The 23,642-nt window shown below is 38.5% G+C and overlaps 2 protein-coding genes across 2 annotated transcripts; one reads left to right on the forward strand and one right to left on the reverse strand.

Moving 5' to 3' along the window:
• Nucleotides 1-1,536: 1,536 nt before the first annotated feature.
• Nucleotides 1,537-5,569, reverse strand: LOC128132306 (protein AIR2-like). Its single transcript, XM_052768828.1, has 2 exons — nt 5,359-5,569; nt 1,537-1,907 (listed from the first exon to the last, which is right to left on the reverse strand). Exons 1-2 carry the CDS (start codon nt 5,567-5,569, stop codon nt 1,537-1,539), a joined length of 582 nt encoding a protein of 193 aa, XP_052624788.1.
• Nucleotides 5,570-19,347: 13,778 nt separating this feature from the next.
• LOC111907187 (serine/threonine-protein kinase AtPK2/AtPK19-like) lies at nt 19,348-20,545 on the forward strand. Its single transcript, XM_052768067.1, has 4 exons — nt 19,348-19,948; nt 20,019-20,101; nt 20,192-20,312; nt 20,387-20,545. The coding sequence occupies exons 1-4, from the start codon at nt 19,367-19,369 to the stop codon at nt 20,543-20,545; spliced, it is 945 nt and encodes a 314-aa protein (XP_052624027.1). The 5' UTR covers nt 19,348-19,366.
• Nucleotides 20,546-23,642: the final 3,097 nt, after the last annotated feature.

Below are 23,642 nucleotides of genomic sequence, written 5' to 3' on the forward strand. Positions count from 1 at the left end.
CCAAAGAATAAGTTTTGGAGCTAAAAATATCCTTTGAACAAGTTTATGACTCCAAAGTGTCAAGAAAAGAGTTTAAGGGCAAAAATGTCTTTTTTTATAAGGGACTAAAATTGTCATTTTTATTAAAGAAGGATGGAAAAAGATCAAGCCAATATTCTTAAGTCACGTATTTTATTTCTAGAATATTGAGTCAAAAATGCTAAACCACGACGTACATAAATTGAAGGATGAATACGCATAACTCCAAGTATCGTTATAAACAAATCGATCGGTCTCGAGTCGATACAAAAATAACAATCTTTCAATCAAACCCACCAACAATCATGCAATACCTAAGGCAAGTAAACATTCCTAAACCTTGGGCTTAAAGGCTTCAATCATGCTTGTTGGACCTTTGAAATCCATTAACATGATCTTTGGGCCCAAGGGATAACGACAATATGTTATTGGGCCTTCTATGACCCAATTCCATATTGAAAGGACCCTCAATGGCTTTTAAATGCTATCGGGCCTTAGTGGCCCATTAGCATAGCTAGTAAGGTCAAAGTAATCAAATGTGAGATGGGAAAACGTGTCCTTCACACACCCAACAGCCTAAAATAACTCACGGAAGTAGTAGGACTTTATACTCCTCTTCTCTTCGTTTGCTAGGCTTACAAGTAATCAAAAGTAATCAAGGTTGTTTGGATTTAAGTGAGTAATAACGGGCGACAACTCTAAGGATCGTTCGTAGTCTATAGTTATAACTAGTCGTTATCATGCACGGTTATAACGACTGACAACCATTAATTAATCCAAAACCATCCGAGTAATCAAGGAAGACTAATCAAAATCATTCATTGTGGCGGTATAACAATTTGAGAAATCACTGTATTTTATATATTTGGAAAACATCGGGTTTTCTAGGGAAGTTCAACATTTTCAATTGTACGTTTAATACTAAGTTCTTCAATTATACGTGTTTTGAAATCATCATGCATATTGTACGGATCTTTACACCTTTTTACAAACAATGGTCTTTTCAGAAAATATCGGATTTTCTGGGTTGTTCTCGTTCAAACTACACAAAACATTTTCATATCAAACATACTTATGAACTCACCAACATTCCATATGTTCACCGTTTTTCAAAATAACTTGTATTCTCAAGTAACAGGTAAGCTGAGGAAATAGGTCCCAAGTATGTTAGTGTGTTTTGGTTTTTGAGAACTATTAAACAATTTATGTATGGATTTGTAATGTTAAAACAATGTATTTGATGTGAACAATGTCAGTTGTAATATATTGATGCATGGTGATGTTTATGTTATGATTCATCTATATTCATTGTGATGATATTCAATTTAAGTCACACGAGCCCGCGGACGTTTCCGCCGTCTGGTTCGGGGGTTTGACACTCAGTGCGGTCTCGAGTTCGATCATGGTCATCATCCAACCGGCAAATACGAATGTAGTTGACTTGGCTGGTGGCACCAACATCCATGAGATGTTGGGTGTTAACTCTTGTTTTCTATTCGTGGCGTGTGACACAGTGAATTATGACAGGGAGGGCTCGGTCGGCTGACCCTCCTCTGCTGAGATCGTAGAAACTCCGTTCCATGTCATAGGGAGGTCGTTGACCTTGCTCTCTGCTCCATTGATGTATAGTTTCGGCCCATTCGGTGTCGGGTCTTGGAAGTGTTGCGGAGGGATAGGGGCAGGATGTGGGTTGTAAACCTTGGGTTCTGAGTCGGTTCCATCTGAGTCTTCATCCTCTTCACCGTCTACGGATTCTTCCTCTTCCATGGGTTCTTCATCCTCCATGGGCTCATCTTCGGAATCTTCCTCTGGTTCTTTGACAATGCAACCGACATTCCCTTGGTTGGGGAAGTAGGGATCACCCGACAAGTGAAATCCTGCCATCGCGCCTATACGAGAATAGGGATAAGAAGGATATCACGAGAAATGTTGGTATAAGAAATTAGTTATCGCAATTTATAATGTGATTATCACGATTTTTGTGTTAAAATACTCCTATAGTATTTTTATGTTTGATTCTCAAGGTTTTTGGTAAGTTGAAGACTTATTGCCCATCATGATTCTTCTTCGGCATATGTTGGTTATAACTTGGCTAAATGTAGTTGATCAGGCTATATTTATCCAAGATATGACCTCATACCTCGAAGCTGGATCATGGTGCCCAACTTGTCTTGATACTTTTATGTTATTGCAATTATGATACTGAATTAATGAGTGCGATTGTACAAATACTTTCATAAAAATATGAATATTTATTTTTAAAGTATTTTTAAAAGTTACGTCAGAGAATTTTTTTTTTCCTGTTGTATTTATAGTTTGTATATCTTATGTGGTTCGATATACTTAGTTCACTATAAACAAAACTCTTATACGAATCTGTCACACCCTTAAACCTGAACGGCGGAAACGTTCGGGGGCGGAGGACGTCATGCTCAGTATAATAACCATAGTGAAAAAGTAAACACAACCATCATAAATATAATTTAAAAGGTTACGTCGTTGCAAAAATACATGTTCCCAAATAAATTACACATGATGTCAAAATAGTTCAAAAGAAATTTGCACCTTAGCGTCTTGCCTTCACAAATCTTGTGGTTACCTGATTTACTGAATACCTAAGAATACGAGTTGTTTTTGAAAGACTATCAACATTAAAGTTGGTGAGTTCATAAGCAATTTGTGAATGAAAAATGGATGCTGTTCCTTAAAGTTCGTTACAAGTTTGTTTAAAAAAAATCCAATATTTCCTAAAAGGTTTGTTGTATTCTTAACTGAACCAAGACTTAGTATATGTAAGTAAATCATCATACTTATGTGTGGTTTTATATTTAAATAAAATTCCTTTTTGTGAAATCCAGTGACTACCAGATTCGCGACGTGAACCGACTATCTCTATCAAAGATAATGGATATCAGTACTCCGTGAAGGCACACTATATCTTTAATATAGATCCTTGTCAATTTCTCCATTTTGCCTGTCTCCTTTATTCGTAGGAAGTGTGCGGATTTGGTTAATTTGTCGACGATTACCCAAATGGTGTCAAGTCCACCCGTTGTCTTAGGTAACTTGGTAATGAAATCCATTGTAATATGCTCCCACTTCCACTCGGGTATCTCCGGTTGCTGAAGTAGTCCTGAGCGCCTCTGATACTCCACCTTAACCTTGGTGCAAGTTAGGCACTTGCCCACAAAGGTAGCTATTTTGGCCTTCATGTTCGGCCACCAATACAGCTTCTTGAGGTCTAAATACATCTTGTCTGAGCCGGGATGCACTGAGTAACAAGTTTTATGAGATTCGTTCATGACAACGTCCCTAAATCCACCAAATTTTGGGGTCTAGATCTGGTTCATGAGGCAACGAACTCCGTCATCCCTGACTTCAAGAATTTTTTCCATTCCTCTCAACGCTTCTCCTACCATGTTCTCTGCTTTTAAGGCTTCTTCCTATGCTTCTCTAATTTGCGTGGAAAGGTGTGAATGCAGGGTCATGGTTAACACTTTTACTCGATGGCCCGAGTATTCCTTGATTCTTAAGGCGTCCGCAACCACGTTAGCTTTTTCGGGGTGATAACGAATCTCACATTTGTAATCATTTAGCAATTCCACCCATCGTCTTTGCCTCATGTTGAGTTCTTTTTGAAAGAGGATATGTTGAAGGCTTTTGTGATCGTTATAGATAGTACACTTAGTGCCATAGAGGTAATGTCTCCAGATTTTTAGGGTGAAAACTACTGCTCCTAATTCGATACCGTGCGTCGTATAGTTTACCTCTTGTGTTTTCAGCTATCTTGACGCATAGGCAATGACCTTTCCTCGTTGCATGAACACACGTCCTAGACCTTGGTTTGACGCATCACAATAAACCACAAAGTCCTCGGTTCCATCCGGTAAGGACAAGATCGGAGCACTGCATAGAGTTCGTTTCAGCGTTTGTAATGCAGCCTCTTGCTTATCCCCTAGACGAAAGTCACCCCTTTTGAGTCAAGGTGGTGAGTGGTTTTGCGATTTTGGAGAATTTTTGAATGAACCTTCGGTAGTCAATGGCGAGTCCTAAAAATTGTCGGATCTCCGTGGGTGTTCTTGGTGCTGCCCAGCTTTTGATTGCCTTGATCTTTGAAGGGTCCACATATATTCCTTTCTTGCTGACTACATGCCCGAGGAAATTCACTTCTCGAATCCAAAACTCGCACTTCGAGAATTTTGCGTACAATTTCTCCTCCCTCAGTGTATCCAGGACTTGATGTAAATGCTGGTTGTGTTCTTCCTTACTTCGGGAGTAGACTAGTATATCATCGATGAAAACAATCACGAACTTGTCTAAGTAAGGTCGACACACCCAATTCATCAGGTCCATAAATGTTGCGGGTGCGTTTGTTAAGCCAAAAGGCATCACTACAAACTCGTAGTGACCATAGCGCATTCTGAAGGCTGTCTTGGGAATATCCTCCTCTTGAACTCATAATTGATGGTACCCCGATCTAAGGTCGATCTTTGAGAAGAAACTTGCTCCTTGTAGCTGGTCGAAGAGGCCATCGATTCGAGGCAAAAGCTACCGGTTTTTATTGGTGAGTTTGTTCAATTCACGGTAGTCGATGCACATACGGAACGATCCATCCTTCTTCTTAAAGAACAACACCGGTGCTCCCCAAGGTGAGAAGCTTGGTCTAATGAAACCTTTTCTTAGCAGTTCGTTCAATTGACTGGACAATTCCTGAATCTCGGCTGGGTCTAGACGGTATGACGATTTGGCTACGGGGGTAACTCCAGGAATTAGGTCGATTCAGAATTCGACTTGTCCAGCAGGGGGCACTCCAGGAAGTTCTTCCGGGAATACGTCGGGGAAGTTATAGACCCTCCAGAATGTCTTTTATGTTTTTCGCTTCTTGTTTCTCATCTATGACATGGGCTGCAAAGGCGTGATACTCCTTGTGGAGGTACTTTTGAGCCTTGACACAAGAAACAATCTGAAAGTTTGAGCCAGGTTTGTCGCCATAGACGACGAGAGTTTCACCATTTAGCAGATTAAGGCGAACGACCTTTTCATGACATAGGATTTCGGCATGGTGAGGTCACAACCAATCCGTGCCAATGATGACATCAAAACTTTTTATGGTGACCGACATAAGGTCGATTTGGAAAGAGTGATTGTTTAAGGTGAGGGTACACCCGGTGTAAATGTCGTTAGTGTCATCTGTTTTTCTGTTAGCCATGTCTACGGTGAATGTATCTTTTAGTGTTTGTGTTTTTTTAAGCAAGCATTTAAATTGATGGCTTACGAAGCTTTTATCTGCTCCACTATCGAAAAGAATGCATGCGTATGTATTGTTGAGGAGAAACGTACCGGTGACCACAGTTGGATCTGCAACTGCTTCCTCATGACCTATCGCCAGCACTCTGCCCACTTCACCAGTTTTCGGGTTTCTAGCCTTCGGGCAGTTACTCTTGAAGTGTCCAGCCTCTCCACAACCATAGCAGGTTTGACTGGCTCCGGCGTTTGCCGCTTGTGTGTTTTGTTGGACTAGAATTTTACAAAACCGAGCAGTGTGCCCCATTTTGTTACAGTTGGTGTAATGCATTCCACTAGCTTCTTGGTAACCTTGTGACTTTCCCTGATCCAAGTGTGAGTCCTGTGCTTATGGTAGTATAGGCCTCTACTACTATTCACACCTACTCATACTCGTCCTAAGTATTGTCTCGTAGTTTTCCAAGTCATCATACAAGAAAATCACATAACAACTTAACACATCAGTTAGCAAAACGAAGGTTTTATATTATTCCTTGAAACCATTACATAGGTGTTCACGTTCACCCTAGATTATGCCTCTAACAGGCTACATCATACGATACTATGGCTACTACATAACTCGATCTTTAGATATGAAGTCCTCATTTGTGTCTCAACAAGTTCCGCTTTTTCCAGACCCTTTTCCCTTATTTGAGTCTCAACATTCTTTGCTGCCCAGATGGCGGCTTTCAAAGTGGTTGCTTGTTTGACCATTGGACTAAAGACCGCTAGTAATCCATGGGAAAACTTGTTGACCTTGGAGAGTTCAATTGGAACTAAGTATGGAACAAGCTTCACTTTCCCCGTAACACTTGTAGCATACTCGGTAACGCTCATTCTTCATTTCTTTAGGTTCTAAAACTCGTTGTTGATCTCGGTAGATCCAGCTTAGAGGAATACTGCATTTTTAGATGCACCAAGAAATCTTCCCAAGACATCTTGCTTGTTTCTCCTTTGGGTATCGTATCTTCCAGTAACATCCATCACCTCAAGACTCCATTCTTTAGTTGTCTGACTGGAAAGACGGTTTTCTGCTTGTTGCTATAGTTGCAACTCTCAAACACCATCTCCATTTCGGAGATCCAGTCCATAATCTCTACAGGCTTCGGGATTCCTGAGAGACTCGGTGGTTTTGCACTCAAGAAGTTCTTATACATTCTCCCATCTTTGTCGTTTCCCGTCTCCGGGCCATTTCTTCGTTATTCTTGAGTCCCAGATTGACTCACAGGGCAGGTGTGGTTCCCTTTCTCCGGTTGATCGGGGACCAGTTCAGGTTTACGATCGGCATTGTAGCTTCGTCTCATTTCTGTTGAAGTAAGCGTTTGGTCTACTCCAGTTGATGATCCAACACCATTTTGATCATCGCTTGTACTCCGGCCATAGTGATTGGCTGACGAGTAGCTACCACAACAGGTATTTGCTCAATCACTGGGGTTGATTCCTGTTTCTATTCGCGAGTCCATCTCTGCTTTGGGTTCTTTCCATTTCGAACTTATACACCAAATTAGGCATTTCGTGTGAAATGTCGAGAATTAAGATAGGAAAGATTTTATTTACGATCGACGTGTAAACCTCCCCATCACTCCGAAAATTAAATGTCAGTTCTAATACCGTATTTAAAAGTATAGAAATCTGAACACATAAAGTTTCTAGAACTGGTCGGCAACAGACCGTAGATCCGATCATACATTTAGCATCATAAAGCATCATAAATCATTTAGCACATAAAAGCATGTTTGGCATTTTCCCTAAATTAGCTAGTGCTTGTGTCTATTCAGGTGTATTACCTAAATTTTATTAGACACACTCCTCACTATCATCGCTTAGCTTTCTAAGTTTAATTCTAGAAATAAATTCGTATTCCTAGTTCTCTTAAACTAATGATCTGATACCAACTATGACATCCCCACTTTTCACAGCCAGAAAAAGACCGATTTTGTTTATGCTTTATAAAAATCAGAGAACTTCTTTTGATAAAAATGTTACGAAATTTGCTTCCCAGTAAAACATGATAGAACTTACATTCATTTACACTAGTGATCCACATCTCTTGAATCTCTCAGTGTCATGTAACTTCATATCGACACCTGTGATACAAATCAGCTTGAGTGGGTCTTGTTTGGAAACCTGGTGAGTACATAGGGTTTTCAACCCATAATAATTTAATTATTATGTTTAAACATCACACAATCAACCTAATTACCCATCCCCATTAACTTACTCATATCATCTTTCATCTCTCATCCTTCATCTATAATGTTTTACCCAACATATTCGTAGATTTAAAATACATATACAGTTTAAATTATTTAAAACATGTACAAAATCGTTCACGCAGCATAGATAGCAAGTATACAGGTTATATGCACACATAGCACATCATTTATATAAAATACTTCATATCCATGTGTAAGATGAAAGTAACTATGCACTCACCTGCAAAGGTGGTAACTTAGTACTCAGACAGCACTTCGTTTACTTTAAAATAAATTTCCATTGACAAAACCTAGTATCATTTCCATTATAGTTTTGTCTAATGTTCAACGAGACTAGTTAATAGTCTAGCTATTATTACTATTATATAAGCGTTAAACAATACTCTTCACCCAATATGTACAAACAGGAGCCAGACATGAAACACCAGAGGGCAGGATCATTTTGGCATCTAGCACTTTTGAAATCCAACAACCAAGGCGGCCCTTCAAACTGGATTCCCTTACCGCAAGTGGTTAAAAAGATATTATAACGACACTTATATAACCCATAATAATAACTCAAATAGTTATTATAAAGTCCGAATAACGTTACTATATTTAAATAAAAGCTATATTAAAAATTACGTAGGCGTATCTTACCTATGAAGGGGTTTGGCTAGAAGCCGTGCTCTACAAGGGCAGAACTTCTAAGCAGAAAGCTCTTCTTCTCAAAGCCATCGAGCGCTCCAGGGCTTTCTTCGAGCGCTAGCAGACTTTTTGGGAGGTTTAGAGAGAGTGTAGAGAGAAGATAGAATCGGAAGGGTGTGAAGAAAATAAGGCTGAGAGAGTTTCTATTTATAGGGTGAAATATGGTTGAAGTTGGTGCCACAGGTTAGCATCTAGTGGCAAGACTTGGGGAGAAAGCAATGGCCAAGATTGTGCCACGTCACCCATTTTTGGACAACACACTTCCGACTTATAAAATCCATAACTTCCGCATACGAGCTTTGTTTTTGATGTTCTTTATATCCACACGTAGGTAAAACTAAGATCTACAACTTTTCTTTGACTCCTTCGGCTAATTCCTGACTGATCTTAAATTTAACAGTACAATGTGACTACACTGTTAAATGTCCATGTAAAATAGATAACTTCTACATACAAACTTTGTTTTCGTCTATCTTTTTGTCGTTGACTTCCTATTAATGAGATATTCAATTCTCATTTAGGTCGCGTTGGCCAAAAACCTCTCGATCTAGAATTTGAGTTTCAGGTCGTGCACTGCTAGGCCAAATCTTAGAAAATCATAACTTCCTCATAAGAAGTTAGATTTGGGCATTGTTTTTATGCACGCTCTTGGTTTAATGTATAATACAACTTTTGTTTAAATCACTAAGGCCAAAAAGTCGTCTATCGTAAATTCACTATTTACGTAGCATAGTGTCGTGTCGATTTTGTCGCGAAACTTCAACGAGCCATAACTTCTTCATTATAACTCGGATTTCGACATTCTTTATATGTACGGAACCCTTGTGACATATTCTACAACCTGGTTAAGATTACTCCTTCTAAATAATCTTCCATCAAAAACTCATTTCGGATGCTCATTGTCTCTAAATTGACTAGTCTGGATCTATGGGCGTTACAATTATCTCCCCCCTAGGATGATTACGTCCCGGAATGATCAATGAAACAGGGCTTGTATAATGACTCCCTACATTAACTCTTCATCCTAGGTAATAACTATAACTTCTATGTTGATTCGAATGAGTATTGAACTCTTGGACTCCTTGAATGCAGGCGGTGCTCAATCTTGCACATTCTCCCTATCTCACGTAAGACTCCAAATTATGACCAACAAGTCACAATCTTGATCCTTACTGGAGACTGCTTCTTCTTCCTAACAAACTTAAGATAATTTCTTTTATTCCTCTAATGGACCGATGTGTCATATTCTAATGACCTATCATCGCATGTTGCAACGCTTAGAGTAAGATCTCTTAGAGTCAAATTCCTCATAACAGATTATACCTTCCTTCATGTTCTAAGCACATCTTAAAAGGTAGCATTTCTAGCTACAAGAAACTATTGCTGTAGGGTCTGAAAGGTGTTGCGTCTTGGGCTCGCTCTTTAGTCCATATAGTCTCCGGATTGGGCCTGTCCATCCGAGAGTTATATTTAGGGTTTTTTATTTATAGGTGCTTGCATGCATCTTCGTACGTAAGCATTTGGAAGTCAATTATTATCTTTATCGTTTTGTAACCCTAACAGCCTCTACAGTGGAAGTTCTTTATCGAGCTCTGCTGAGGCTTGAATCTATTGAATCATTCGACATATTTTGATTCATTCTTGTGCTTGATATTACTGTTTATCGTTTTTGTGATTAATCTGTTCAAAGATCTAAACGATCAAAGAGTTTCTTAACTCTTCAATTGGTATCAGAGCAGGAGACTATGTAATTGATACACATCTCTTCTGTGAAAGAAGTGATTAGGGTTTATTCTGCATTTACTGATATTTATTGAGCCGTCACTCCATAATCAACGTATCTCATTATTTATTCATCTTGCCCTAATATTACGTATTACAAGTCTGATCTTACAACAGGTTAAACGATCAAGCATGGACGATTCTCAATCCAATCCTATCAACATCTCAAACAGTATAGGATCTACAACCAAGATTCCAATTCTCTACACTCAAGATTACGAGGTTTGGACGCACCACTTTGAAGACTACGTCATTGGATCTGAAGATAATGGGTATCTGATATGGGAAGCTATTGTGACTGGACCATTTTCTCATTCAGGAACATCCAGAATTATTAAAACTCAAAAGGAGTATAATGATTTGTTGAAAGATGTGAAAGATGTTGCTCAGGATGAAAAGGGGAAGTTTCAGTGCAACATCAAGGCACTGAGACTAATTCGATTTGCTCTTCAATCTGACACGTTTAGATTGGTGAGTTCCTGTAGTACAGCTAAAGAAATCTGGGATCGGCTGCGAGAGCTGTATTCCACAGATGAATATCTTGAGCACTCAATTCAGACCCTACTCCTGTCTGAATTTGGAGAGTTCAAGCAAAATCCTAATGAGTCTGTTACGCAGACATTTGATCGCTTCAATCATCTTCTCAGCAAGATGATCAAACATGATATTGAAAGGAAGCTCATTGAACAGAAGGTCACTTTTCTGAATGGTCTAAGATCCAAATGGAGAGTTGTTGTGTCAACGGTCAAAGCACACGAGCAGTTCAAATCGTACTCGCTGGCGAAACTGGTGGGAATTCTGAAATCCCAAGAAAAGACAGTGCTGCAAGAGAAAAGAATGGTTTCAAATCTGGGGTCTCTGGCGCTTCTATCCAAGGGTAAAAGTGTAGAAGAAGATGAAGAGGATCTAAATCTGGGAGATCACGATCTGACAGCCGAAGACTATGCAATGATGCTGTCAAATCCTAGAAGGTTCATCAAGAAAAAGTTCCCTTCTAACAAAAATCGTAATTGGCAGGGGAGCTATAGTTCTGAAAAGGTGAAAGACGAACCGAAGGTTGAGGAATCGAAAAAGGAAGCAAAGGGTGAAGCTGACTCTGGTGTCAGTTGCTTCTACTGTGGTGGGAAGAATCACTACGCAAAAGATTGCGTGCTGAAGAAGATGGCAGAGAAAGATGAAGAATCAAGTCTTTTGAAAAGACTGGAAGAGATAAAAAGGAAGAAAGTTACTACTAATCCCTCTATGAATGCTCTTATTGTGCAGGGTTCAGTAGATGATGATGAGTTCGGTGACGTACAGGTGTGGTCGACTGACTCAGAAGACGATGAAGTGAGAAAGCGTTCTCATGGAAAGGCTTATGTTGCGAAAGGTGGTGAAATAAATGGAAGATGTTTGATGGTGACCGATGTATCTCAGATGAGGGGATACAACACTGATGGTGGAAATGAAGAGGCCAAGGAGCGAGAGGACTTATGCTTTACAGCAAAACCTCTCAGTGTGTAGATCAGTGAACTTGATGAATTGATCAAGAAGGTACAATCTGTTTTTGTTTCATTTAAAATTCCACAAAAATCATATGAAAAGGAATTAAATAACTTGAATTCAAGAATTTCAAATCTGGATAGTTGTTTAACTCAAACACGAGTCACAAATTCTAATATGACTGACCAAATAAGCAGGGTGTCATCCAACAGTGAGGAGCGAAGGATGTGGATAGAATAGAAGGAGTTGGAGCTGATTAAGTCTAGGGATGAAAACATTTATATACAAAGAGACAATCTCAAATTGTTAAAACAAAGGAATGTTTTTTGTTTGATCGCCAAAAGGATTTATGCTAAACATTACTCAACTGCATCTAAATGGTGAAATAGGGCAGAAGATACATCGCATGATTCTTCCCTTCCTTGAGTTCAAGGAGGATGAAATCGATGCCGACGCATACAACTGTGAAAGTGTTGTATCTTCCAATGATGTTAATCCCACTTACATGTATGGTCTGGACAAAATAGAATCTTTTATAAAGTCCAAAGACCATAAGGACATGCTTAAAAATCTTTTGGATGAAAATGATAAGTTGAAACTCCGGACCGAAACCATACAAAAATTCGACTCATTGACTACCAATTTGAGTTCAGAAAAAAAAATTGATGTTGAAAATGAATCTAAACTTAATGAGGACGATGATATGAGTGTAATTTCTGTAGAGGACGAAGTTGACTGTTCCGAGTTCGTCAGAAGCGAACCCGAAAACCCCAAAAATTTGATTTCTGAAAATTCTATGGAATTCGCTCGCTTGACCAAAACTAAGTCCCTAGTCCTTAAAGAAAAGGTTATTGTGTTTCAGAAGGTTAGAACTACTCCCAATCAAGTGTATAAGGTCACAGGAGTAACCGAACATCAGATAGCCGAACTCACTGCCATAGTGTACGAAGATAATGCTGATGGTTGTGATGAGTTTTTCTGGTCAGTACCGATAGATAACGCAGAAGAACAGTTGGTCTGTCAGAACAAACATCCTGAAAGGCCAAAGGTAGATATGTGCCCAAACCGCTGAATAAGCATACCAACTTTGACGCACCAAGTACTAGTGGCACAAAAAAGATTCCAGTAGAAGAAGTCACCTCCACAAGTGAAACCTCATCTATGAAGAGTGAACCGGTTGCTAAGAAGCTGAAACAAAAGGCTAATATCCACAGACAACCGAAACAGGTGAGAAATCAAAAACAGCAGAGAAACCTGAGATACAAGAAAAATCTCTCAGAACAAAAGCAGTTTTGGCGCTCCTAAAATCCTCACTACACTTACCATGACAAAGATTCTAAGTCAAAGGGAGAAGAAAGCAAAAGTCAGAAGAACCAGAGAAAGACTTTCGGGCCACACGAAGAACAGAACCGAGAGGATAGGTTCGGTCCCGAAAGCAACAGCAACTGAAAAGCTAGTTTCGGTCCGTCAAATAACAACAAGCAAAGACCTGATTTCAGTCCATCAAGCTGTTACAATAAAAGACCCAGTTTCGGACCACCAACCGACAACACCCAAAAATCCAACTTCGGTTCATCATCAAACAGCTACCGAAGGTCCAGGTTCGGTCCCCCAAATGATCACAACCGAAAGGGTCATTCCGAATCTCGAGTCAGGAAAGATTCTCATTCTAATTTCTTTTACTCTAATTCTACTCGTTCTCAATCTTCTTCTAAGCCCAGTTCTGTTCCTACACAAAATTCAAGATCATCAAGGGATTTGAAAGGAAAAAAGGAAGATTTCTTCAGCTAAGTAAGACCGAAAGCAGGCTAAAGTCCAAACACCAGAATCTGAATCCAAAACGCCTACAACTAATTCTAATAAAATCAAAGTGTTTAGTATTAAAAGAAAAGATGAAACAGCCTTAATAAAACGAAGATATCTTGTTGATGTTTCTCTTAGTATTCCTGTTCCTGTGAAAGGCTCACATGGACCCAAGAAACTTTGGGTTCCTAAATCTGCTTAATTTTTGAAGGTTATTAATGACGAGCAGTTTGACGAAGAATGGTACATTGAAAGTGGCTGCTCATGTCACATGACAGGAAGGAAGGAAGAGCTAAGGGAGTTTCGATCACTTCAAAATGGTGGCAATGTCAAGTTCGGTAACAAATCCTATGGAACAATAAAGGGTTATGGGATGATAACCAATGGAGACTTCACAATAAGAAAGGTGGCGTATGTAGAAGGGTTGCAACATAATCTCATCAGTGTATCTCAACTGGTGGGAGGTACCGGTCTCAAATTTTCATTCGACGACGAAGGTTCAGAAATTACAGAGAAGAGGTCCAACAAGGTCATTCTCAAATCAGATCAAAAAGGCTAAATGTTTCCTCTGAAACTCAGACCAATCAAAGGAAATCCAGCCATATGTCTTTTGTCCAAAGCTCATTCACACGAAAGTTGGTTGTGGCACCCAAGACTCTCACATCTCAACTTCAAAGACATCAACAAGCTTGTCACCGGCGGTCATGTTCGGGGTCTTCCATTGCTCAAGTTTTATCGGGAACACTTGTGCGCTGCATGCGAAATGGGGAAACAGAGTCGTCAAAGTCACCCATCGATTATAAACACAAAAGTTGTTGAACCACTTGAGTTGCTTCACATCGACTTATGTGGTCCATCATCAATCGAGAGCATTAGTGGTAGCAAGTATATTCTTGTTATTGTTGATGATTTCTCACGTTTTACATGGGTATTTTTTCTGAAGCACAAATCGGAGGCCACTCCTAAGCTGAAGATGTTTATCAAGCAGGTCGAAGTACAACTGAGAAAAGTCGTTCGAAACATTAGGAGCGACAATGGACTGGAATTCAAGAACAAAGAATTCGAAGACTTCTTGGCAGAAAAAGGAACCAGTCATAACTTCTCAGCCCCTTATACACCTCAACAAAATGGTATTGTCGAAAGGCGAAACCGATCCTTGTGTGAGGCGGCCCGAACTATGCTAAGTTTTGCTTCTCTTCCCTTATATTTCTGGGCTGATGCTATTGTTGCAGCTTGTTTTATGCAAAACAGGTCTTATCTCAACAAGCGTTTCTCTCTCACTCCTTATGAGATCATCAACAACAGGAAGCCGAATGTAAAATTCTTCCATGTGTTCGGTTCAAGGTGCTTCATCTTCAACTCCAAAGAACATTGCAACAAGTTTGATGTTAAAGCTAACGAAGGAATCTTTCTGGGATATTCTCTTACTTCAAAGGCATACAGGGTTTTAAATAAACATTCTAGAAAGATTGAAGAAACCTATTATGTGACGTTCGATGACAATTACGTCAAGAAACTAAAGATTACTGAAGAAGCAATTGGAGAGATTTTCTCTCAAACAGGTCAAGTCACAGCTACGATTGCTAATTTATTTGATCAGTTCGTAGACTTATTCGATGAACCTGAGAAAGCCAATCTCTCGGAAGCCAAGGCAGAAGACAACAAAATCAATCATCTGAAGCAGATTGTCGAAGATGCAGCCAAACAAATGGGAGAAGGAGAACCAGTTCGAAACGAACCTCCTCAGCACGACACTTCGGTTGAGGGGGAGAATCAATTCTCTTCAAATCAACAGGACTCACATTTTCAGGTGGAGAATCCAAACTTTGTAACACCCGTAAGTCCCGTAGCACCTGAAAGCCCGGCTACACCTGAAAGTTCAGTAGCACCTGAAGGTCCAAATCAACCTGAAGATCCAAATGATTCATCATCTGTCAAGGGGGAGAATTCTGATATGTTCTATGATGATGATATTCAATCAGAGTTGGAAGAAATGGTCAATGCTGAATTGGATCCATCCTATGATCCAAACTTTCCTCCTCCCACCAAATGGACCAGAGATCATCCTATATGGCAGATAGTGGGTAATGTGTCTGAAAAGGTTGTAACCCGATCTCAAGTGAAGGCAAAGCAAACCTCCCAATTCTCCAAAGTAGAGTTCTGTATGTATAATTCCTTGGTATCCAAAGTTGAGCCAAAGACCGTCAATATTGCTCTTGATCATTCTGATTGGGTTCAGGCAATGCAAGATGAACTCAATGAGTTTGAAAGAAATAAGGTCTGGCGTCTCATTCCAACACCGAAAGATGCCTTGGTCGTTGGTCTCAAATGGGTATTCAGAAACAAAAATTGATAAGGAGGGTAATGTGATTCGAAAGAAAGCTCGTCTTGTGGTGAAAGGATACTGCCCGGAAGAAGGAATTGATTATGAAGAAACATTTGCTCTGGTAGCAAGGCTAGAATCTGTTCGAATATTTCTTGCCTATGCTGCACACAAGAACTTCAAGGTCTTCCAAATAGATGTGAAGTGCGCTTTTCTGAATGGGGAACTTGAAGAAACGGTTTACGTGGAGCAACCTCCTGGGTTTGTGAATGAAAAACATCCAAATCACTGCTACATTCTAGACAAGGCAGTTTATGGTCTGAAACAAGCACCTAGGGCATGGTATGAAACACTAACTAAGTTTTTAAAGATGTCTAAATTCAAAAAAGGTTCGGTTGACCCAACCTTCTTTCGTAAAAAGGAAGGTAACCACCTTATGATAGTTCAGATCTATGTCAATGATATCATCTTTGGCTCAACGAATCCTAGCTTAACAGCTGAATTCAGAAAGCTGATGGAGACAAAATTTGAAATGAGCTCAATGGGTCCGATTAAATTTTTCCTTAGTTTAAACATTAAACAGGGACCCGAAGGCATCTTTATCAACCAGGAAGCATATACCAAGACTCTTCTTGCTAAATTCGGCATGATGGGAGATTCAAAAGTCAAAGTTCCTATGGCGATCGGCACTAAGCTCACACCATCCTTGGAAAAACCGGCAGTCAACATAACGCTATACCGCCAAATGATTGGTTCCCTAATGTACCTCACAGCTAGCAGACCTGACATAATGTTTTCTGTGTGCTATTGTGCTAGGTTTCAAGTGAATCCCCCTAAACCACACATGCTAGCAGTGAAAAACATACTCCGATATCTGAAGTGAACCACCTCTCTCAGTCTCTGGTATCCCTCAAACTCAGGTTTCTTTGTTCAAGCCTACTCAGATGCAGACCTTGGAGGATTTGGTTTAGACAGGAAAAGCACCATAGGAGGCTGTCAATTCCTCGACGGGAAGTTGGTAAGCTGGCAATCTAAGAAAAAAATATGTGTTTCTCTGTCTACAGCCGAAGCAGAATATATTGTGGCCGCTTCTTGCACATCTCAAGTGATTTGGATCCAAAGCCAACTCCGGGATTATGGACTCAATATGAAAAAGATCCCTCTATATTGTGACTCAGAAAGTGCAATTAGGATCTGTCATAACCCCGTGCAACATTCCAAAACCAAACACATTGCATTGAGGTATCACTTCGTTAAAGATCACGTAGAAGACGGAAACGTAGAGATTCATTTTGTTCGCACTACTGATCAACTGGCTAACATCTTCACCAAAGCTCATCCTGAAGCAAGTTTTAATAAAATTCTACAAGGGCTAGGTATGATGGAATCGGAGTCAGTACCAAAAACTACTTCTCAAAACTAACAGTTGGAAGCGAAATGAACCGTACGTTTGGTCTATTTCAGGTTCGGTTCACGTAAGTACCGAATTGAACCGAGCGCTCGGGTTCGGTCCTATTCACTTGTCTTCACTTATCACTTAAAGGTAGTTTCTTTGGTTGTAAACTTTTCTGTACTCTTATTTCTCAACTATTTCTCACTTATTTCCCAATTCTTTTTTTTAAAACCGAAATGAACCTAGCGTTCGGTCTATCTCGGGTTCGGTTCCAAAAAAAAAAATTTTTGTTTTATTTTTGTTTTTCTATTTGAATCAAAAATTTCATAAAATCCAAAAATATTTTTCTTTACTTCCGTTTGTTTTTACCATTTGTGGATGATCAACGAGGCATGTATTGTTCTCACACTTTTTAATAGTTAAGTGTCCCTAGAAGCATACTGTTCTATGTTGTCCAAAGCCTCAACTGATTCTGAAGAAAGCCTTCCTGACTTGGTATATACAAACCTTGTCTTCCCAATTAGGCTATTATATTTATTCTAATCATGAGCTACCTTACTCTCTTTTCACATGAGATAACAGTTTTCTGCTTGGTCCTTATTTTAACAGCAAAGGTACTTTGGCTTCTTTACACCACCTCCAATATTTTTCTCCATCCTATTCGCTTCATACACGTAACCCTTGAGACTCTCAGAACTTATCACTGAGGTTTATGGTTACACAATTTCTGTGTTTATGATCTTAGCTTCGTGCCACTACGTGCTAAGTGAAACCCACAATTCAATACCTACTATGCATTGACGGTGAACAATTAAATTTGCTCTTGTTTTCACTAATGAATTAACGAATTCACCCAAGTGGTTGTACCTTGAAATCTCTAATTTTTTATTTTTGTGTGATTCTTATGAAATTGTTAAAACCCAAAACATTTCTTCCCTTAGAATCCTGTTGAAATTTTTTTGAGATTTCACCTCACTACTAGAAAAATAGCCTTTTACGACGCGCAAATTACGACACTCATTAATATATGTTACGCAAATGAGAGTGACATTAAAAAAGTGTCATCTCTTCAAAAAATTTAAGGATTTAGGTCACGCATTATTGCGTGCCTTTAAATTAGTGTCAAAAGAAAAAAAAAATTAAAAACACGGAGGGCGTTGTACCTTAAATGTGCGCCCTCTATATGTGTCGCTTTATAATTTTAATGAACGCGCGTTCCTTAGTTACAAGCGGGAAAAGAAAAGCCAAAAAATTAGAAAAGCCCGCTACCCTCCCTGCCCTAAGCATTTTCACGCATCTTTCATTCTCCTCACACTGTTGTGCAACTTCTCAATCAAAGATCGAAGGTTACGATTTCATCTCCATCTCTCGACTTCATCATCTCAATCAAGAAGAAGGACTTCTGATTTCCATTCATCTACTTCATCGTTGCTGTAATTTCACCTTCTTCATCTCTCTGCTGTTATTGAGAATACTCGCCAATAGTTTTCTTATTCTCCACTCGATGTTGAAATTTTTAGAAAAAGCCCTAATTAAGTATTATACTATCAAGTCTCAATATTAGAATCCAAATATTGATTCTTGTTTGTTTCTTATTCCCCACAGATAAATCGAAAAAGGGGAATTAGAATGACGAAGGTAGCGGGAGTTTTGGTCCAGTGGTCGTGGTTCATCTATCGAGAAAGGAAGATGGGAACGCAAGCAGCCATGGTGGCTCGATAATGGAAATCAATCGAGAAAGGGGAAGCACCTCTGGTGCGGGATCGATTTGACAAAAGGAGAAGGGAGAAGCAGCGACGCTTCTCTTGTCTGCCACAGCTTGGGGGGCGGGGGGAGGTGCTCCGGCGGTCTCCTTGGTTGTTCTTCCTTGTCGCCCGCAGATTACATGTAGGGAGGGGACTCAACTAGTCCGATGGAGTAGGGAAAGTAACGACTGGTAGATCAGGATGATCGATCTATTCATGAGGAGGAGGAGGAAATTATTGGTTCCCGGTGAGCCTTCCTTGGCTTCTTAGACTCCGTCATCGGTAGAAATCGGAGGACCTTTGGGGTTTGGACAGATCGAAGGAAGAAGAATGAAGAAGTGGTGGTCTTTGGTGATTGAAGGTAAACGGATGGGGTTTTCTTGAACCTCACAGGTCGTATTCTTTCTTAGATTTAATGCTTTCCATGAATCTTTTTTGGTGATTCCAACACACACATAAATTAGCATTCTCTCAAATTTCTTTGAAAATCCAATTGTTTACTTGAACTTCCTTCTAATTAAAGCCATTGGTAGAAACCTTTCATCAGCTCGAATCTTAGTATCTTTCCATCCATAGTCTGTAATACTAATACAAACGCGAACAAAACACTCCTTTCTGTTTTCCAATTTCCACAATGGTTTCTTCTCAATTAACTGCTTTAATTGAAAACAAGCCATTCAAATCCTCCAAGAACTATTTCCAATTCCCAAAAAACCCTCCCAATGAAACATCAGATACTCTTGAATTGGACTTTTCTGATACATTTGGTCCTCTCCCACTGCCAGCTGGCAATTCTGAAATTCCAAGCGATGACCCTGTGGTCATTTACAGCCGTTCACATTCTTTAGTGGGTCCCACGCCATGTGTAAGCCACTTGTTGAATCTAAGGAAGTTAACCTTATGTGAAATGGATGAATCATTGGAGGATTTCAGTGATGTGATAGATAAAGAGATTGAAGAAGAAGATTCTGAAAATGGTTGTAAGGTGAAAACCATAGGGCTTGAAGATTTTGAAGTCATGAAAGTTGTGGGGCAAGGGGCTTTTGGTAAAGTGTATCAAGTGAGAAAGAGAGATAGTTTGGAAATATATGCAATGAAAGTTGTGAGAAAAGATAAGATTGTGGAGAAAAATCATGCTGAGTATATGAAAGCAGAGAGAGATATCTTGACAAAGATTGATCATCCCTTTATTGTCCAGCTTCGTTACTCTTTCCAGGTACTTTTTTTTTCTAAATTCCAAAACTACCCTTTTTGTATCTGTCTATGCTCACTCTTTTAATCTTCAGACAAAATATCGACTTTACCTCGTTTTGGACTTTGTGAATGGTGGACATCTTTTTTTCCAGCTATATCATCATGGACTGTTTCGGTGAGTTTTATTTATTTATTTATTTATTTGTTTTTGTTACTTTAAAAATAAAATAAACTGATTAAGAATTTATGATTATGATTGTTTCAGAGAGGATTTGGCACGTATTTATGCTGCAGAGATTGTTTCAGCTGTTTCTCACCTTCATGCAAATGGGATAATGCATAGGGATCTTAAGCCTGAAAATATACTACTTGATGTGGATGGACATGTACTTTTTTTTTTGTTTTCTCTCTCACAAACACACACAGTTCTTTTATTAAACATGTGAGTTTATTTATTTAGGCATTGCTTACGGATTTTGGGCTAGCAAAAGAGTTTGATGAAAATGCAAGATCAAATTCTTTATGCGGAACAGTAGAATACATGTCACCTGAAATTATTCTTGGTAAAGGCCATGACAAGGCTGCTGATTGGTGGAGTGTTGGAATCTTGTTGTTTTGATCATGAATTGATAAACTAATAAAAGGATTCAAAGATGGCTGAGAATTTGGCAGAGGGCGATTTTCGTCAGGTCTGCATAAAACAAATTGAATCAGATTCTTTATCAATTATAATATAAAATCATTAAACTGAGTTTGAGCTTGTGTTTATATATATACATATATATATATATATATATATATATATATATATATATATATATATATATATATACTTGCTCTTTTTGTAGAATCTACCAAGGTTCCTACCTGAGAATCTTGAGAATAATAAAATGTTGTACGAACGAGTTAGTGCGATTGCAGTAAAGAAAGGGTGCACCCCATCACAACTAGCATTGGCGTGGGTTCACCACCAGGGGAAAGATGTTGTGCCCATACCAGGAACCACTAAAATTGAAAACCTTCAGCAAAACATTGGAGCTTTATATAAAGATCCCCCCTTTTCTCTTTGTTTTTATATAAAGCAAAGCAAGTAACATGAAATGGATTGTTCTTATATAAAGATCCCCCCTTTTCTCTTTGTTTTTCCACTTTTTGATATTTTTTCGTATTTTCTAATTCAACTTTGTTTCCACTCTCTTAATCTTTTCTTTCGTGGTGGCCTGGTGGATTGGGGAAAGTGTCAAGATCTCATCTACAACACCACTAATAATATTCAAAGGCTGACTATCCAATAATATTTTGGCCCTGGTGATAAGTTGCTTGTTCCATCTTTAGCTGCAGCGAGGGCAGGGAAATCAAAGGTAATCTGAAATTCGATTATATAAGTTTTTAATGAGTCTCTATTTAATTGAAACTGGTTTTAATTTTTACATTCTTTGGTTGATTTTTGGATTACCAGTTTATTATAGGGGATGGAACAAACATGTATGATTTCACATATGTTGAGAATGTTGTACATGCTCATGTATGTGCTGAAAGAGCTCTAGCTTCAGATGGATCTGCCTCAAAGAGAGCTGCAGGAGAGGTAATTTAAATAAACGTTTTCAATTTTACTTGAGACAATATAATATATGGAGTTTTTATTATTTTTTAAATTTCCAGGCTTACTTTATAACGAATATGGAACCAATAAAATTTTGGGAGTTCATGTCACTTATTCTTGTTGGGCTTGGGTTTGAATGGTATATTCTTGATTTTTGGTTTGTTTTCAAGGTAAGATTAAAGCTCCACTTTGTCTTTATTTCTGATTTTATGTAGTTTGCAGGCCAAGAATCAAGATTCCTGCATCTATTGCAATAATCTTTATTTATTTTTATTTTTTAATGTGTTTGGAATTGGATTAGTTATGATGCTTTGACCTAACTCTAACTTATATATTGTTTTGTTAAGCTCTAGATTCCAAAAATGAAAGCTGTCAGTGACACTAAAGACCTTAAAGAAGACCTTAATTATCAAGAAACGTAGGATGATATGACAATCAATGTATGTGTTATAATTCATATGGATAGCGATTTTACTTTTCATGTCATTGTTATTTGTTTCTTTTTTTGTTTGCAGTTTCTTGCAAAAACTTTGGATGTTGTTCAAGACATTGATTGGGTCATTTCTCTTGGAAATGCTTTTGCAAAGCAATATGAGCTTTATACATATGATGATGAGCATTCTGCACTACTTCACAGTTATGAACTCATTATCATTATCATTACATTTTTTTAATTAAATTATCTTATTGAGATTATTCTTCTCCTACAAATGTCTTGGTATACTTCTTCAGAAAGTTGATAACATGACTTATGTTCGTGATAAAATCGCCTGGATGTACAAACAAGCAAATAATCTAGATTTCAAGTATTCCAGCACCTTGATAATTATTACATTGCTATGTTTCACATTTAACCCTGTTTTCTAATATTGTTTTGGTTGAACATGTTATTCCTCAAATTTTAACAGATTCTTGAATTGTGACTCACCCCTGCAGCTTTCTAAATGCAGGCTTATTTTGGTGTTGGATTAAGTGGAGTTCTGGCTTGGTGTGTGCGAGTGGGAAGGAACCAACCCAATGCCCCCGGAGTTCTGGCACCTTCCATCTTTACTTCCTATGTATCCAGGTTAATCTAATCGTATTAATTCCTGTCTCAAAGTGTGTATTCCAATATCAGGTATCATGATTTGTGTATTTATAAAATTTTGAAATAGGGTCTTGTTCAATGCTTTAGCTGTGTTTGCTCTAAGGGATATCAACTTATCAAAAGTAAGTTACTTTTTCACCCTTTTATTTAATATTTTTGTGATTGAATGAAAGTCTTAATGAAAGTAATTGACAATCTTTCTTTGTAAATGATGTTGTGATTATGGGAGAGGTGTTGTGTTTTTCTCTGTTGCTAGGTAACCTTCTCAACAACAACATTCTACTTCAGCAGGTGATTAATCAAGATTAAGGGAGACTTGTAATCATGTTTGACATTCCTTTCCAGTAACAAACAGAGTTGTATGATTATTTGTTAGTTTTATAGGAATGTATAACCCATGTTAGCAATGTATTATTTTTGTTTAACATTTGAATGATTCTTTGTATGACATTATAATTTGTGCAATTTATTTTATTTTTTGAGTATGAAATTTTATTTTATATTATGCAATGGATTATATTTTTTGTATATGGTATTTTATTTCTATTATGAGAAATTAAATGCAAATTTAATTTAAAAATTAATAAATATATAAATTTATTTTTTTTAAACATTTAAATTTACGATACGCAAAAATGTGTGTCGTCGTCATTTATGACATGGCGTTTCTTGACATGGGCTTTCTTGATACGCATTGCGTGTCATTAACACGCGCGTCGTAAGGTTATGACACGCGAATGCGTGTCGTCTTTCTTTATGACAGGGCCTTCCTTCATACGCATTGCGTGTCGTAAACGCGCGTCGTAATTGCGCGTCGTAAATGAGCGTCGTAAATGCGTGTCGTCTCTCTTTATGACAGGGCCTTCCTTGACACGCATTTGCGCGTCGTCTGAGCCTTTTACGACGCGCAATGAGCGTCGTAAAAGGCTGTTTTTCTAGTAGTGCCTAATAGTTATTTTCAATTTGTCACTTAAATTCTCTTCACACCTACTTGTTCAACAGACCACATTGGTCTCACAAGTACTT

This window comes from Lactuca sativa, chromosome 2 (genome assembly GCF_002870075.4).
Source record: "Lactuca sativa cultivar Salinas chromosome 2, Lsat_Salinas_v11, whole genome shotgun sequence".
In the NCBI taxonomy this organism is placed as follows: Eukaryota; Viridiplantae; Streptophyta; class Magnoliopsida; order Asterales; family Asteraceae; genus Lactuca; species Lactuca sativa.